Consider the following 16,443-nt stretch of genomic DNA (forward strand, 5'->3'; position numbering starts at 1 on the left):
GCATTTGGATTTGTGCTTTTGGGAATTTCATGCAAAAAAAAAAAAAGACAAATAAGCTTAGAGCAGAAACATACAATCTTGTGGGTTGAATGCCTAGCTGAAAGTGTCAATGTGTGTTGTGATTGTGCATCATGAAGGGTTTCCCCTTGGTTCAGCTGATCTATAAAACTTGGATGGAAGGTGAAGTAAAGTCGAAAGTTTTCTCTTTGAGTTCTTTTGCATGGACAGAAGAGAAGGGAGAATGGGGAGAATGCAGTCTGCCTTTCTACATATGGCTCTTGTAAGACCTTAGAGAAAAACTTAGGTTACCCAGGGATGAGGATATCTTGATGGTGTTCTTGAACAGTATTGGAGAGAAGCCACAATAGGGCTTCCAGCTGCATCTACTGTCAGAAAACAAGATCCTGGCTCCTTGTATCTAGTCAGTCCCTTGGCCTTAGGAGAAATGATTAACATTACATGTGTGATACTAAGAACTTTATGGACCTACATGAAGCCAGTGGATTTAGGAAGGATTGGAATGGAAGACAGAGCAGACTGGCTGGAAGCACAGACTGTTGTTCATTTTTCATTAAACACTGTTGATATCCACTATGAAGCATTAGCTTAATTAACTTGGGGACAAATTCTTCTGTCTTGGCAAAGTCCATCAACATCCAAGGAGTATTTGTTCCATGATATAAATATGAAAATGAATGAAGATTTATTTGGGTAGAGTCTAATCACAGAAAAGCCAGCCTGTCTCAGAGATGAATGTACTAACAATTTCAAAAGGAGACAAATTGGTACTCTACTATTCCGTTGCATATCTGATGTGAAGCTAAATTGACTTGGAACCCTCTTTGTTTTACCTTTGCTTCTAAAAGGTGGATGACACCCTGTAATTAAAAGCAAAACCAAGCACTTATGTGCACACATTTAAAAAAAAAAAAAAAGGGACCAAGAAACCCTGTCAATATTCCTGATCTGACATTTTTAAATAGTGCAGTCTCATCTTGGGATTCCTGGATTCCAGTTCCTCTGCTGCAGAGTATTCTTTCATGGTTAGAATTTTCTGAACTTAGGGCATTAAGATCATCCAAATGATAGAACCAGAGCACGCTGTTTTCTTTATTTATGCAGCATGATTTCACTCTTTGCTCTTAATGTTATTTATCATGGTTAGTCCGGTCTTATACTCTGCCTCCAAAAGTAGGTGATGACTAATGCTTCCAAGGAAGGAAGGATAGCAGAGCCATGGGCAGTCACAGCTGATTACAATCTGTTTTTTGTCTTTGATATTATTCATCATTTTACCCCTTCAGTTTTAAGTTGCCATTCTTGAAAAAAGTGTCTTATGCTAGCATCCACCATTTCATAAAAGGTTACTGAAAAATTAAAGAGAGTTCAGAGTAAATATATATGAATGAATCAAGAGAAGTCTTTACAGTGAGTTTAATTGATACTTAATTTAAATGTTTTTATTTGATTTAACTGGTGACCTGACAGTGTTCTGGTAGGATCTGTGTAAGGAATATAGACAGGTTTGTAATAAGTTTGTAACAAAATGCAGTGGTTGGATTCCTGGGGTATTGCCAGAGTGGCTAGTGCGTAAGGAGTTATGGGAAGAGTTTATAGCAGCTAGTTCAGTAACTGAGCTGTTGAGTCACTGCTGAGTAAGGAGAGTGGCAGGCAGAAATGCAGAAGGCTTCACCCAAGGCGGACAGGGATGTGGCACTGACAGGGAAGCAAGAGGTTGCTGTACCTCTGGGGAGAGTTCCTAGGGACACAGGCTCTGATGATGATGGTTGTCCCAGCCTGGCTCTGTTAGATGTTGGGTGACTAGATATATTCAGGTTTGCTAGGAAGGGGCTTATTGGATGCAAACCATGCCTGACAAATTATTTCCTTGGAGCAGAAGTGGGGGAGCAACTATAGATTTAATCTACCATTTAACTTTTCAGTGAGAGCAATGTGGTCCAGCCATTGGTTTGAGCAGCAGAAGGATGCATTTAGCTTCCAAGGAGCAGCAATAGGTGACTTGTCCAGCAATAGGCTGGTGAGACTCACTGTACTTCAATGGGCAGGTGATTGTTTTTGAAGAAACAAAGTGATCAGATTGGGTTTGATAGTTTTTCACAACATCCTCTATTACCCTCGAAGGAAGAGCTTGTTGTATTCTGCCATAGAAATGGGTAATACTGCTATAGTTTCAGCTCCATCCCTCACAGCAAAGGTGAGCTTCACAGCATTATCCCCTGCCGGTATGCATGCTCCCAGGATGTTTTTTCTGGTCTCACTTCTTGGGTGGCCTCAGCCCATCCATCTTGATGCTTTCTTCGTTGTGTTTTACCTCTTCCTTGATTCTCTCAAGCCTTCAATATCCAATACAGTTTGTTCTTTTTATTCTGAGTTCTCAGTATCTATAGTCTTGCAATCGCTGAATTCCACTGTCCTCCACATCGTGTTAGAAACTTATGAAAACAGTACTGTTTACTGTGGAACTGGCAGAAATAACTTTTTTTGGAAGGAAACACCTCAAAGAGAAAAGTGAAATGTGTGTTTGCTGGTTGTGTTTGCTGCCTATAAGGAAAAGCACTGCCTTTACCTATTGGATGTTCTTGTCTCAGTGCAGGAAGCACAATGATGCAGAGATGGTGACATATGTGAGAGTAAGTTTAGAATAAGAGGACTGGTTATAAGCCAGATTTTACTTGTCTACGTCACAAAACATTCACCTGTTCTGTTCCAAAGAAGCTTCTGATTAAAAATCAGGCAATATTGCAGGGAATGGTGAGGAAGCACTAATGACTTTGAATTAGCCAGAGTGCTCCACCATATGGAGAAGTCTGCAGAGAGAGGTGGGGGGCTATGCCCATCTGCAAGCCACTGTCCCTTATATTTCGCTTTATTCTTGGTGTTTTACCAGGTGAAAAAAATGAGAGGAAAATAACAGGAAACCCAGAAGTTTAGTTGCAGCTGGTAAAAAGAGGTTCATTATTTTTTTTCTTTTTTTTTTATGATCTTGCAAAGTAGTTAGGGTATATTTAATTGAGGCTAGGGAGCTGAGGCTGGAACAGACAAGGAAAAGGGAACTTGCTGAAAACATTGCCAAGGCAGAGATAGCAAAAATGAGTGGCAGCAAATGCATAACAGAAAATTAGAGGGGATGAGGGGCGAGGAGGAAGGGAAAAGGCTAATGGGGAAACAATTGGAAAATAACCACCACCACCAAAACAAATGTGTTAGAGGGTAGCTGAGATGGAGCTGTGTGCCACCTTACAGCCAGCAATGGAGTTACAGCAGTGTGATCTTCATGCTACCAAACTGTCTGTAAGAGCAGTCTGATTTTTAAGCTCATTCATTGATACTCGCATCATCTTCAAGAATCTCCATCACTGTGCAACCAGGCTGCTAAAGCAGATGTTCTTGATTTGTACATCACTCAATCCATCCCTGCCATGAACCTGACAGACCTTGAGAGCTCAGTGGACCAAGGTGTGTTGCCTGGAAGGTGTTTAAAAAGCAACTAAGGAGCTGCCAGAACAAGAAAGACAATAATATGATCAGTACTAAGTGGGTTTTTTTATCTTTGAGTCAGTATGGAGGTAAGGCCCAGGGTCCAGTGATTCTTCACGCAGTGGAACGATCTTTCATGTGAAATGTTAACCCAGGGGCTGAAAACCTGTCAGAATAAAACTCCAGGATGCTTTTAGCAATAAGTAACATATAGTTGTCTTTGAATCTAATAATTCTGCAGTGTGCAGAGTTGTCCTGTTTAGCTCTTAAGGCTGAATGCCCTCATTGCTTTCTGCTCTTAAAACCTAGACAGTTGCCTTGAGTTTTATTGCTGTGTTTTACAGTTTTGAAGCATGTGGGAGGAGGAGGCAGCAGTGTAGGTGAATCTTACTGCTCGAGTGGCAGTTGTTTTCTAAGTCCATCAGGGCTGGTGTTGGTAATGGGAATTACCAGGCAGTGGGAGTGCGGTTCGCGTGCCCTCTATCCCCACCCTTCATGGCTGGTTTCCTTTTGGGCCCTGTGGCGAGGACCTGCCTTTCACTTCTTGCTTTCAGAGTGATGCTCTGTGCTCGGAAGGCAGGCGTATGTTGGAGGGAAAGTTATCTCCTTGCAGCTTGGCCTTGGATGCTTGTCCACCTCCAGGGTGCTCCTGCCACACTCCCATCTGCCTCATTTCTAGCCAGTCTTTCCATGCTCGCCCCAGTGGCTTTCACCGGTATCGGATGTCTAGCACATTCTCCAGTGGTAGCGATTGTGAAACTGCTGTGTGAGTGCCGAGCAGTCACACTGCACAGTGAGGAAGAGCCACAAGTGTTGGGGCTGGTGTTTGGCACTTGTCAGTTCCTCTCCTGTGCAAGGAGCGATGAAGGTGGAAGATGACTACAAATTGCCTATCTGCTACTGTTGGGTCAAACTTCAGGACCTTAGGTAGAAATGACTCCTTAAGTAGGAAACCTGTTACCTGGAGTAAACATACGGGTCTGGAATAAGCACACACATTTATCATATATGTACATCAGGTTTAACAGTCATTTCTGTTAGCTGGAGGGACCATCCCCACGCTACCACATGGGGACCTTGCTCCTTTACCCCAGAGTGACTCAGCATTGCTATCAACAAATTGCTAGGACAAAGTTATCCATGCAAGAATCCACAGGACTACTTTCTCTAGCTTATATTCAAGAGTCTTCATTTGCTTTTGATAAAGGACTCAAGTGAATTTGCTTCACCATGAATCTTGTAGGATGCAGATGCTTTGCCAGCTACGATGAGTTGGCAGAGTAGCTCTGCTCCTAAGTCCCAACAGTTTAGTCTTGATGTTTCTAGTGATGTGTGAGCCCAAATTAGGAGAAAAGGGAAATGAAGTGTGATTTCTGCCTTGTTTTCTCTAGGTAGATTTAAAAATGTCAAATATGCCTTCTTCGTGCCTACATGTTCATAACAGTCCTCAGTGGCTGGTTGAAGAGCTCAGTGTTGTTTTTCTCTCTGAGAAGTCTGTGTGCATGGAAGTCGTAGCTGTGAGACACCAAGAATATGCCCAGGCAGACTACGAGTGGATCTGTGGGTGCATTTCTGCACTGTGTAAATGAGCTCTATGTGGCTTCACTTCTCAGCTTTGGAGATACATCCTCATGAGCTGTTCAAATAGACAACTGCATGCATGACCACAGAGCTGTCAGAATAGTTAGAAAGCTGTAGCACTATGGACTCTGGTCATGGTTTCACTTCAGGGAGCTGGGGGGGTCTACATCTGCTAGAGGCCACTGTTTGTCCCCTTTCCTCTTCCCACTTTGAGCTCAGAAGACTTCACGCCAGCTAGTACAGCCCTTTGCTGCCATGCTTAGTAGAGTTACAATTCTTTCTTGCATCTCAGCCCCAGCAGACTGCACTTCCTGCTGCAGTTAGAGACCACCTGTTTGCAAATCCAGCAGTGCCTTTATCCTGTTGTTCCCAGATGGAATTGTTTTTCTGCAATGGCAGCCTGCTACTATCTCCCATGGCACGGTGTTATCTCTTGCACTTATCTGTTTCCATGATCAAAACAAATTTTTCCTGATTGGATCACAGCTGCCTCCAGGTTTTGGTGGCCTTGAAGAGCCCTAACACCAAAGCAGAAGTGATAGGGTGCTCAAGAGATCAAAAATTAGCATTGAGTTTTGTCTGTGTGGGGTCTTTGTTTCGTCATCACATCTCAAATCCAGCTCTATAGGACTATCTGATAGTACTGTACGACCTTCACTGCTACCCAGTGAGCGTGGTGAAAAGCATTTGTTTATTGCAGTGAACAGGGTTTTTTTATGGGCAACATTTTCGACAATGTCTGAGTCCAGTTCTCAAAAGTGATGTAGGCTTTTAAGAGGCCAGAGCCAAGATTTTCATAAATAAGTAATGATTTGGGCTGCCTCTGTTTTCTGTTACAAGTCGAGATGTCTAAAAGGAGCCTGGTTGTCAGTGTTTGTGGGAATCTGGCATTTTTTCAGAATTGACATACTTTTAAAATATCTTAAGCTGTGCATTCAAAAGTTGAGGCATCAAGAATGATTAGCTGCTTTTTAAATCCTTTTTTTCTGAAAAGTTTGAATGAAAGTCATCGGGAAGTGGAGTCCTAAATGACATGGAGAAAAGTGCTAAAGGTGTATTTTGGAAGTGTGTCTGTCTATTTGTGACTATGCTTGTCCTCAGAGCACCTGCACTGTTGTATGTTAAGACGCTCACAAAAGCCTAACAGGGAAAAGCAAATATATCACTACTGTGTTGAATGGTTGGTGGGATTGATGGGCTTCCCCAGGGTATCAGCCTTCCTCTGCTTTGGTTTGAAGAGGAAAATAGCAATGCTTTTTGCAGGCACCACTAATGAGTCGATCAGTAATTCAGACCTACTGGGGCAAGAAAGACAAGTTTATATCCTAAGTCCTATACATTAGGACCAATATGTTTAGTGATAAGGATACACAAGTAAAACGTGTTAGAGGATTATGTGGGTTTGATTTTATAAACCAGCAAAGCAGGGGATTTGCAGCTGTTATTTCCCCAGCCTAAGTTCCTAACAGGCGATTCTCTTTGCCTCTCCTCTCAGATCTGAACCATGTCCCACCCATCCTGGCTGCCACCCAAGAGTACCAACGAGCCTATTGGTCATGTTACTGCAAGGATGGAGACCACACACTCCTTTGGGACTCCCAGCATCTCAGTGTCAACCCAGCAGACACCAAAGAAGTTTGCACCTGTTGTTGCCCCCAAGCCAAAGTACAACCCGTACAAGCAACCAGGAGGTGATGGTAAGTATTTCTTTTTTCAGGAAGGAACCACAACTGTCTAATTCAGATGTACTGACCACTAACACAAGGTGTTCTTGTCTTGCTCTTTGCTGATGAGTTTGTGAGAGCCTCCCTGTTTCAGATCATTTAAATCAAGAAGAATGTGAAAGTATTTTTTACCCTTGCACTGGCCATCTATACTCCTGAGAGGCGCAGGGCTAAGAAAGACATGGGGACAGATCTTTCTTGGTTTTAATTGGAAGTGGATGTCCTATGTCCAAGATTGGTACTTTTCAAGGGGTTTTGCTTATTCGGGCTGGGCTGGTAAGTGTTGATCCAAGGAGCTGGGGCTTTAACAACCCTTTTCAATATTGATTCTTTCCTCCCAGCACAGTGGGAATCCTTTAGAAACATGGGACTGAGCTGTGGGAGTGTGGGTATAATTGGGAGTAGGAGTGCTTCCTCTTCAGCCTACTGATTTGATTCAGTTTTAGTTGTATTCTTTTCCCTCTACTATGGAACACTTAAGTATGAAATAACTTAATGATAAAGTTCTGAGGATATTTACATGACCATTGTAATAGCCTCAGGAGCTATTATGTCAGTAAAATAAATGCATGCCAATCTCAGTGCTGGCTTTTCTCTATTTATTGCTGTAGAAGTCATCTTGTCTTCAAATAGTCAGGCAGGAGTAGGGTTCTTGGCTTACAGACACGTGGAGGGACGAGTTCCCAGCAGTGGGAGCTAATGGCTGGTTGTGCCTCTGGGGTTTGCAGCTGAAAACCTGCTAGCTGGCCCACTCAGGATGCCCCTAGCTGACAGTGGAGTGTGTGACGGAATCTTACTGCAGCAGAAACAAGGTGGAAGCCAAGAATTTTAGGAGAGTGTGGTAGCTGTCTTGGGCAGAGCAGTGACTTCTCTATTCCCAGTGATTTACTATAGTTAGAAATGGGTGGAAAATTCTTTTTCATTCTCCTCTCTGTCTTCCCCTCAAAGAAAAACTCAATTGTATTCGGGGAAAATCGTCAAACCAGCTTTTGAGTTTTAGATGCTCTACTTCATTCCATCACCACTTTTCTCTCTTTTCTATTGAGTGCAATAAGGTAAATGTCATCTATATATTTTCCTCCTTTTTCTACTTTGTCATTTGACAGCCTGTGCATTTTCAGGAGGACTACTGAATAGTGGAAAGGAGAAAGAAAAACAAAGCAGCATATTAAATGTTGCACTTGAGTGATTTTCTAAAGTTAAGGACATTTTGTAGGAAAGTTGGAGAAATCTGAAGTGTGTCTCATTTTTTTCCCTCTGCCGCTCTAACTTTAGAGAATTCAGAACGAAAAAAGAAAATGTGTTGGAGGAGAAAAGCGAAATCATATGCACCTGTTCTGTTGCTTTCAGTAACAAAACATTAGTGAGTAAGAGAAGGAGTTTCTACATTTGGAATGAAAAAAGTAAAAATAATCCATTTCTGAAGTGCAATGAAAATGTCACCTTCAAGTCAAGCCGTGATTCTTATTTTTCTAATTCTCTTAAAATTTAAAATAATAATGGAAAATGACATTTCTTTTTTTTTTCTCTTGGAAAATTTTGTTGATCAGCCACAATTTTTTGGTGAAAAGTATCAGTATGCCTTAATTGTTGGTGCTTTAGTGATTTTAGATCCAGTCATATGTGACTCTGGAACGTTATTGCCTTCTAAAAAATTCTTTGGATTTTAGCATTTGGGGAAGGAGGCTTTCCCTAAGAGCGGAGCAGACACTGCAGTCTGAGGAGGGGAGATGAGGCATGCAGGCGTTTCTCATGCAGCACTGACTACCAAGTCCTGCAAGCAGCTGAACATCACCAAATCTGTTAGAAACCAGGAGGCACTGGGAGCTCACAGGAGACCTTTTTCAGTGCCAGTCCCTTGCCTTGTCTGATGTTGGGCTTTTGGAGATCTCATCATCAACTGACAGGCCTGGAAGAACTGAGGTTAGCCAGGACCTGGTCAGAGACCAGCTTAGTGATGTGACAATGTGCCTGCAGCTTAAGCTAATCCACTTTCAGAAGGTGACACGCTGCTGGTTGGTGTCAGCAGCCAGTACAAAGCCATTATCCCAGCCATATATAATCCTCAGAACATGAGACTTCTGGGATGTGGGAGGTGAGCAGGAACAGCGAGAAAATATTTAGACCAACATGCTTCATTTGCTTTCTGTGGCTCCCTTCTCTCATCCAGGCTCCCTAACTGTTTCTTCAATGACCTCTGTTGTTTTTGCAGCAGTAATTCAGCCTGGGGGACTGCTTTGTGCCCCACTGGTTCCCTGCATTAAAGGGGCACCAGGAGTTGTTTTCCTTACATTTGCTGTCTGGTCACAGGTCTTTCTTATCTGGTTAGCTATGAGTCTGTGGATGAAGGAGCTGCAACGTCCCCTTGTACCCTGGTGTGTTTTCATCCCTCCTGCTGCTCTGGAGCTGCTTTGCTGGAGGCACGCGGGCTTTTCTGCTCAGTCCACGGGTAGCACATGGCACAGCATCTCTCTGCCGGAGATGAGCATGAGCGGTGGTGCAGCTCCAGGGCTGTGATGGGGCAGAGAGCAGCTGTGCACATCACAGCCCAGTATGGCCTTGCCTGCCCTGGCTGTGTCACTGGAGTTGATTCCCTACGCCCAGAGGCTACAGGGACGGGATTGGGAGTTTCTCTGGGAGACAGGCAGATTTTGTTCCTGGTAATTTCTTCAGCTTGCTGCTTTTAACATTCGGGAAAATGCATCCTCTGGCCTCATGTTTCTTTGTTGTTATTTTGTACGCATGTCGCTCACACATAGTGAGTCCACCCAGCTGATTGCATTTGTGGTTTTATTTACTGAATGTGTTGAAAGCGCAGAGGAGAGATGATGGAGTGACAGGTTGTAGAGCAGGCACTGCATGCACAGCAGTGCGATGGCTGTACCCTACTCTTGTTCCCATGAAGGCATTTCGATGGTCTCACTTTGATTTTGATTTTATTTCTTTTCCCCTGACACCTACACAAAACCCAGACAGTTCAAAAGCTACCCAGTGTAACTTTAAAACAAGTTAGAAATGGTTAAATGACTGAAAAAAATGAAATAACAACAGCCAGTGGTTTACAAACCAGAAGCACTTTCATGTGACTGGAAGCACTCAAGGCATCTGTGGTTTAGACCAGCTAACTGACCAATTTTCACAGCGCTGCCAACTCCCTCCTCACTTTGTGCCATGCTGACTCGCTGTGACTTGTTTCAAACCAGATTTGTCAACTCATCAAAGCATGGACCGAGTCTTGCTGTCACAGGGGGGCCTCCGGGTATGACTGCAGTAGTACTAATAATAATAATAGTAATCAATAAGACCACAGCTCTGAATAATGTCCTGCATGGGTCTTTGCTGTGCAGCTGGCCAAAGAGGCAAGCACAGCTGTGTTTTTATAGGTCCTACAAACACTGGACCAGACTTCCATGTGCTGTAGTCTGGGCTGGGTTTCTGGAGGGTTTAGTGCTAGGGTTCCCTGCTGTGACTGTTCATGGGGGATTAACCTTGCCTGATCCTGGGAGGCGTAAGCAGCAAGGTCCCTGTGGTGTACACATGCTCAATGTCTTGTGCAGCTCTGTATTTATTCCACAGAGGCAGGAGAGCTGTTTGAGCTCAGGGAAGATGACTTTCTACGAGCGTGCTTGGGGGTGAAGTGTAGCTGCTAATGAGTTAGGCTGGAAATCAAAATTATGTGTGCAGACATTTGAGCAGTGGCTCAAAAAGAGTGGCACCAGGGTCAAGGGTGGCCCACAGACAGAGCTGGATATGTTTGCAGTTGGAAAGCATCTTCTGCGTGTTGGGAGAAGACAGGTCCTGAGCTGGACAAGACATCATTCAGTCATGGGTTTGGACAGTCCACTTCTTCTATTTGGCTCCTTTTTTCTGTGCTCATGTGTTTGGTGCTACCTGTGTCTTCCCTTTGATCCTCAGCAGACTCCACAGCAGCAGAGGTTTCATCCTCTGGACTCACTAAGCTATAAGCCCCATCACTGGAAATGTTCCAGGGCAGGTTGGATGAGGCTTTGGGCATCCTGACCTAGTGCAAGATGTCCTTGTTCATAGCAGGAGGGTTGAATTAGATGACCTTTTGAATGTCCCTTCCAATTCAAACCATTTGATGATTCTGTGGTTGCTCTTCCTCTTTTTTCCTGCAACTCCTTTCTTTCCTGCTCTCCAACTTTTGCTCTTAAATTGGTATTTCAGCACCATCAATAGAGCTGAAGCTTTGGAGAAACACTGCCACACAGCTGTTCCCATCTTTGCAGGCCTCAGGAAGATGGAGAGGATTTATAGCTTGCAGATGAAGCAAACTCCCTTTTTTCCTCTTTTTTTATTGGTCCCAGAAGATGGGGCCTCACCCTCCAGGGCAGACTAAGGAGATGTCTGGCATGGAGCAAGGTTGGTGATGGTTGATTCACTGGCTTTGTGCACACTGCTGTGGGCCTGGTGGCAGCAGTGCCAACACAAGCTCACACACTGCATGGCACGGGGAGGAGAGAGCTGGCGGCCGCTCCCGAATGAGCGCCATGTGGTGGGACAGTTGGGGTGTGCTGGGATAGCACCAGGGGTTGTGAGGTGAAAATCAAGGGCTTAAAAAATGTCTAACAATCTGTTGTCAGCCTGAGGCATTCAGAAAAGTATGAGTCAGGGCTCTTCAGGCTGTTGGATGGCTCGAGCACAGTGAGTGGCAGGCTTTGCGGTGTGATGTGCCTTTTGGTTTGGATCCTTTTGGTTTTAAGCTTGTTTTCATAACCACAAAAGCTCTTTTCCTATTGTCTTTCCCCATCATCTCCAAATAAAAACCTGCAGACGTGAAGCACTGCAAGTCCAGAAGCCACACTGTGTTGATGCAGGTTGAGCACAGACGATGAGCTGTAGGAGGCTGCTGCCCAGTCCAACATTCGCGAGCACTGCCACAGTTCCCTGTGAGTTGAATACACCTCCTCTGCCATCATGCATGGTCACTTGAAGGGTGGTTGATGGTGGCAGGGAGAGAAATGACTCTGTCCTTACTTGTAGTTTCCACCCACTGGTGAATGTAATGCCCACAGAAAATTTATTTGAACTTAATGGGATCTAAATAAAAGGATGACAAGGAAGCAAATTGTTTCCTTCTTGTCCTGCATGAATTTTAGATATGGTGAACTACAAGACTCCTGTGAAGGACTTTGAGGACTTTTGATATTACTTTTTTTTTTTTAAATTTAAATTATTTTCTTCCATTTACCTTGGTTGGATGACCTGGCATCGACTCATGAGACAGTGCACAACCGGAGTGCCAAGCTCCAGGGCGAGGTCATGTGGTTGACACCAACGTGTATGCTGAAACCCAGCCAGTAAAGGTTTCCCAGGGCTTGTCCTCTCTGCCGTCCACCTCTTGATGCGTGTGGAGGCTCTTCACCACTGGCTAATTATATTCTGCCATCTGTACCTCTGTCTACTTTTTTGAAGCTTGAGTATAGATTTATTGGACTAGACACTGTGTTTTAGCTGTGCTGTTCCTTGCTCTGCGATCTTTGACAGTTCATAGAAGCTAACCAGGTTCAGAATTTATTCATTACTTGGATGAGAGCCCTAAAAGGATAAATTCAGGCTGACTTGGGAGATTCTGTGAGTTTTGTGTTTTTTTCCGGGTCTCTATGCTGTGACTGCCCTATAGCAAGCAGAGTCTGTGCTAGTGGGAAGGTTTTGTTGGCTGAGAGACAGCATACCTGCTCCTTGGTGCGTCTCATGAGCTTCTGTGGAGCTTTGCTCGTTGTCAGAAGGAGGCTGGTGTGCAGGAGCAGTGAGCTGTTCCTCAGCCGTGCTTTGGTGGTGGTTTGTGTGTGACTTGTCCACGTGGACTGTTGCTGCAGCCCAGATGAGGCATAGGAAGATGTTGTTTGATAGGTTTGGTGCTGCGCTGAGTCCTGTGACTACCAGAGTTTTTTTCCAGCAGGACCTGCTGGTCGCTGCCGCCTCCTCAGCTCTGCCACCAGCTGTGAAAATCATCGATGCTCCAGGGTGGAAGCAGTGATGGGACAAAAAAATAGGCTGAAAAATGGACTAACCCTTTTCTCGTCTCATCTCTCTCAGGATTAAGCTCACAGAGATGAAAAGTGTAGTGGGAATAAAGAGGTAACCTTACTGTTGCAAAACATTGTGACTCTCTAAGCACAGCCTCCATGTTAGTGCTTGGATTTTAGAGAAAGTTTTTTTTAAGTGCATATTATAAACTTTTAAAGTCCTTCTCAATCCTTGCTCTCATTCTTCCATTTGTTTCTTGAGCTGAATGAAATGGAGCGGATGAAGCAATACTTTATTCATTAGTGTCAGAGCTGCATCATCCACAGGCTCTTACAAAATACAGCCAGTGAAAATGAACTTGAAGCTCCAGGCCCCTTTGTTGGTGACTTTGCTACCTTCTACGCAAGAGCATTTAAAGCACAAACAAAGCCCCCAAACCTCGCAGTACAAGCAGGAGGGCAAGGGACCCTCATTAAGGGGTAACTGCAAACCAGTTCAGAGCAGCCTTTTGGAAGTCTCCATTGATTTCTCTCTAATGACATCCTCTTCCCTGTTGGCTAAGAACCAGATGAAACTAGGTGGAAATGAGTGGTGGTTCTCACATGTGTATTAGTGGTTTTAAATTATCTCAGGCAAGTTGAGCTGTGTTGAGGAGGTGTGAGATGGAGCTGGTGTGGTTGTGCCTGGGCAGCGTCCCTCTACTCAATAGCTTCTGAGTTATGGAGACAAGGAGTTTTGTCTAGCTGAGCACAGCGTGATGAACCAGTATCAGGGCTTGTGATTCTCACTGCTGTAAATAACTAGCTCTGGATTGGTCCTAAAGTTTTGATTGCATCCCACAAGTTGTTACTGTTTGGGCAGGATGATAGAATGGTTTGGGTTGGAAGGGATTTTAAAGATCATCCAGTTCCAGACCCCCTGCCATGGGCAGGACCACCTCCCAACTAGACCAGGCTGCCCAAGGCCCATACAACCTGGCCTTGAACACCTCCATGGATGGAACAGCCACAGCTTCCCTAGGCAACATGTTCCAGTGTCTCACCACCCTCATCGTGATGAATTTCTTCCTAATGTCTAGTCTAATAAACTTCCTCCTTCCAATGTAAAGCCATTCCCCCTTGTGCACTGCTTGCCTTTGTGAGAAGTCGCTCCTCAGCTTTCTTGTAGGCGCCCTTCAGGAACTGAAAGGCCACTGTAAGGTTTCCCCGCAGCCTTCTCCTCTCCAGGCTGAACAACCCTAACTCTATCAGCCTGTTGTCATAGCAGAGGTGCTCCAGCCCTCTGATCATCTTCATGGCCCTCATCTGGACCTGTTCCAATGTTTCCATATCCTTCTTATTTTGGGTATTCCAGAACTGGACACAATACTCCAGATGGGGTCTCACGAGAGCAGAGTAGAGGGGGAGAAACACCTCTCTCAACCTGCTGGCCACGCTTTTTTTGATGCAGCCCAGGATATGGTTGGCCTTCTGGGCTGCGAGTGCACATTGCTAGCTCATGTTGAGCCTGTTATCAATGAGCAGCCCCAAGTCCTTCTCCACGGGGCTGCTCTGAATCACATTGTCCCGCATTCTTTACTGAAACCATGGATTGCCTCAGCCCAGGTGTAGGAACTTGATGGCTGTCTCTAGTCACCTCCCTGTCCTCCATGTGCTTTATCATTGCTTCTAGGAGGTTCTGTTCCGTGATCTTCCCAGGCACAGAGGTGAGGCGGACGGGTCCGTAGTTTCCAGGATCATCTTTTCTACCCTTTTTAAAAACGGGCACGATGTTACCCTTCTTCCAGTCACCACAATGACAGTGTCTGCGCATCACGACTGTAGTATCAGCATCTGTTTTTTTTCTCCTAGTGACAGGTATGTAGGTCTGTACTCTTGGATGCTCTCAGGATGAACGTTTTCTTTTCTGAAATACTGCCTCATATAATGGCACTGGGATAAATGCAACATAAAACAGGTACATAAAAACTATTTTTGAACCAGCATACTTATTCATAGTTTACAAAATGTCAAGCCAAGACCAGGTTTTATTAACAATTCTGATTGTTTTGTTAGAATTACAAATATTAAACTTTCACAGACTCTGGAGCATATTGTCTCTTATTTGGGAACTGCTTGAAGTAGTGCCTAACCTTATTTTCATATCTGGTGACTGAGCTTGTATGTTGTCTGTTATTTAGTATCATAAAGCAAACATTGCACTCCTCAGCAGGTAGATTTTTAAATTTTTCTGCTATGCCTATTTTTCTTCTCATTTTCTTTTCCTCCTGTCTGTTCTTCCAAGATACTATTTTTAATTTTTCCACTTCATTATTTCAAACATTGAATAGTGATTCATCTTTGCAGTGGCCTGTTCTGTATACCACAATAGTTTGGGTAGAATAAAGGAAAAGGGCAAAAAAGGGAAGGAAAAAAAGACGATTCAGGCATACGCTGGAATGGAAAGAAGCCATCTTTTTATAACTCAAATTGCAAACATCTGTCATCGACTATATCAAACCTACTTTTAAAAAGATAATGTTTGTCCTCTGTATATTTTTAAAGGGCTGTGGTGCCAAATCAAAGCAAGAGCAATCTTAATGCAGAAATAGCTTGAATTCAAACAGGCAGCACTTGTCCCTTTTATTTTAATCTGAAATTTGAACATCCTCCAGATGCTAGTCTGTTAAATAATAACAGTTGTTATATGACAGTTAACAGTCGAGTAAATTTTTTTTTTTTTTGCCCTTGTTCACACAGTGCAGCTCTTCTATTCCTTGAAAACTGTAATAGTAGAGGATTATATGTATGTTTTTCCTTTTCTCTGCCTAAAGCTTTTTTACTCTGCCAGGCAGGGTACTGCTAAGTCAGAGCAACCAATAAATGTGTATTGGATTATATTACAGGTTGGTCTAATAAAAGATTAGAAGAATGAATGAGCAACTCTTGAAGCCACAGAAGCTGTCCTTGTGGCCAAAAAGCAAGCATTTCTGGCACTGAACACTACACAATTACAATTTGGACTAAATATACGAGACCTGAATTGCTTGTTGCTTAAGCAAAGTGCATGGAGCTGAGGGTCTGTGATTAGGACTGAGAGCTCTGGCTGCCCCAGTGAAGGTGGCTATGCAGAAGGGGATGAGGAGGGATCTGGTCTAGTTCCTATTAAGTAGACATCACTTGTTTAAAAGTTCACCTTCTGTCTTCTTCAACTAGCGTGCACACTGGAAATCCATAGCCATGGAAGGACGTGCAAGCATGCTCTAAAGCTCGACTGGGGATTTACCCAAACTATTTGAGGAGCTGTAAAGTGCATAAGACTCACAACTGAGACACAGTTGAGAAACTACTCTCAATTCCTGTGATGACAATGACTGAGGAAAGGTTTTGGTTTAGTCTAGATATGGGTAAACCATAATACAAGGCCTGGTGTGAAGGTCTTGTTGGTAGAAATCTCTCTGACATGAGATCTGACATTTGCTTTGCTGAGCACTGAATTTATAGGAAATGCAGTGGAGGTGAGGAGTAATAAGAGGAGGGACCTGTACATCTAAGCCACCTCTATTACAAGATCAGTTTGGAAAAAAATAGCAACTGGCTTTTCTAGCTATTCCGCGATGGCATTCAGCTTTTGTACAGTCTGGGTGACTGTGAGGGTCTGCCTGTAGATT

The 16,443-nt window shown here is 43.9% G+C and overlaps 1 protein-coding gene across 3 annotated transcripts in view; it reads left to right on the forward strand.

The window, feature by feature from the left end:
- The window catches only part of LPP (LIM domain containing preferred translocation partner in lipoma), a 741,798-nt gene that overhangs the window by 513,641 nt on the left and 211,714 nt on the right, over positions 1-16,443 (forward strand). For all 3 annotated transcript variants that reach the window (XM_069864453.1, XM_069864454.1, XM_069864455.1), the window contains one exon: positions 6,575-6,776. In XM_069864453.1, the coding sequence (XP_069720554.1) occupies positions 6,584-6,776 (193 nt within the window). In that variant the 5' untranslated portion in view covers positions 6,575-6,583. The remainder of the gene's footprint in view (positions 1-6,574; positions 6,777-16,443) is intronic.

Source organism: Phaenicophaeus curvirostris, chromosome 10, assembly GCF_032191515.1.
Source record: "Phaenicophaeus curvirostris isolate KB17595 chromosome 10, BPBGC_Pcur_1.0, whole genome shotgun sequence".
In the NCBI taxonomy this organism is placed as follows: Eukaryota; Metazoa; Chordata; class Aves; order Cuculiformes; family Cuculidae; genus Phaenicophaeus; species Phaenicophaeus curvirostris.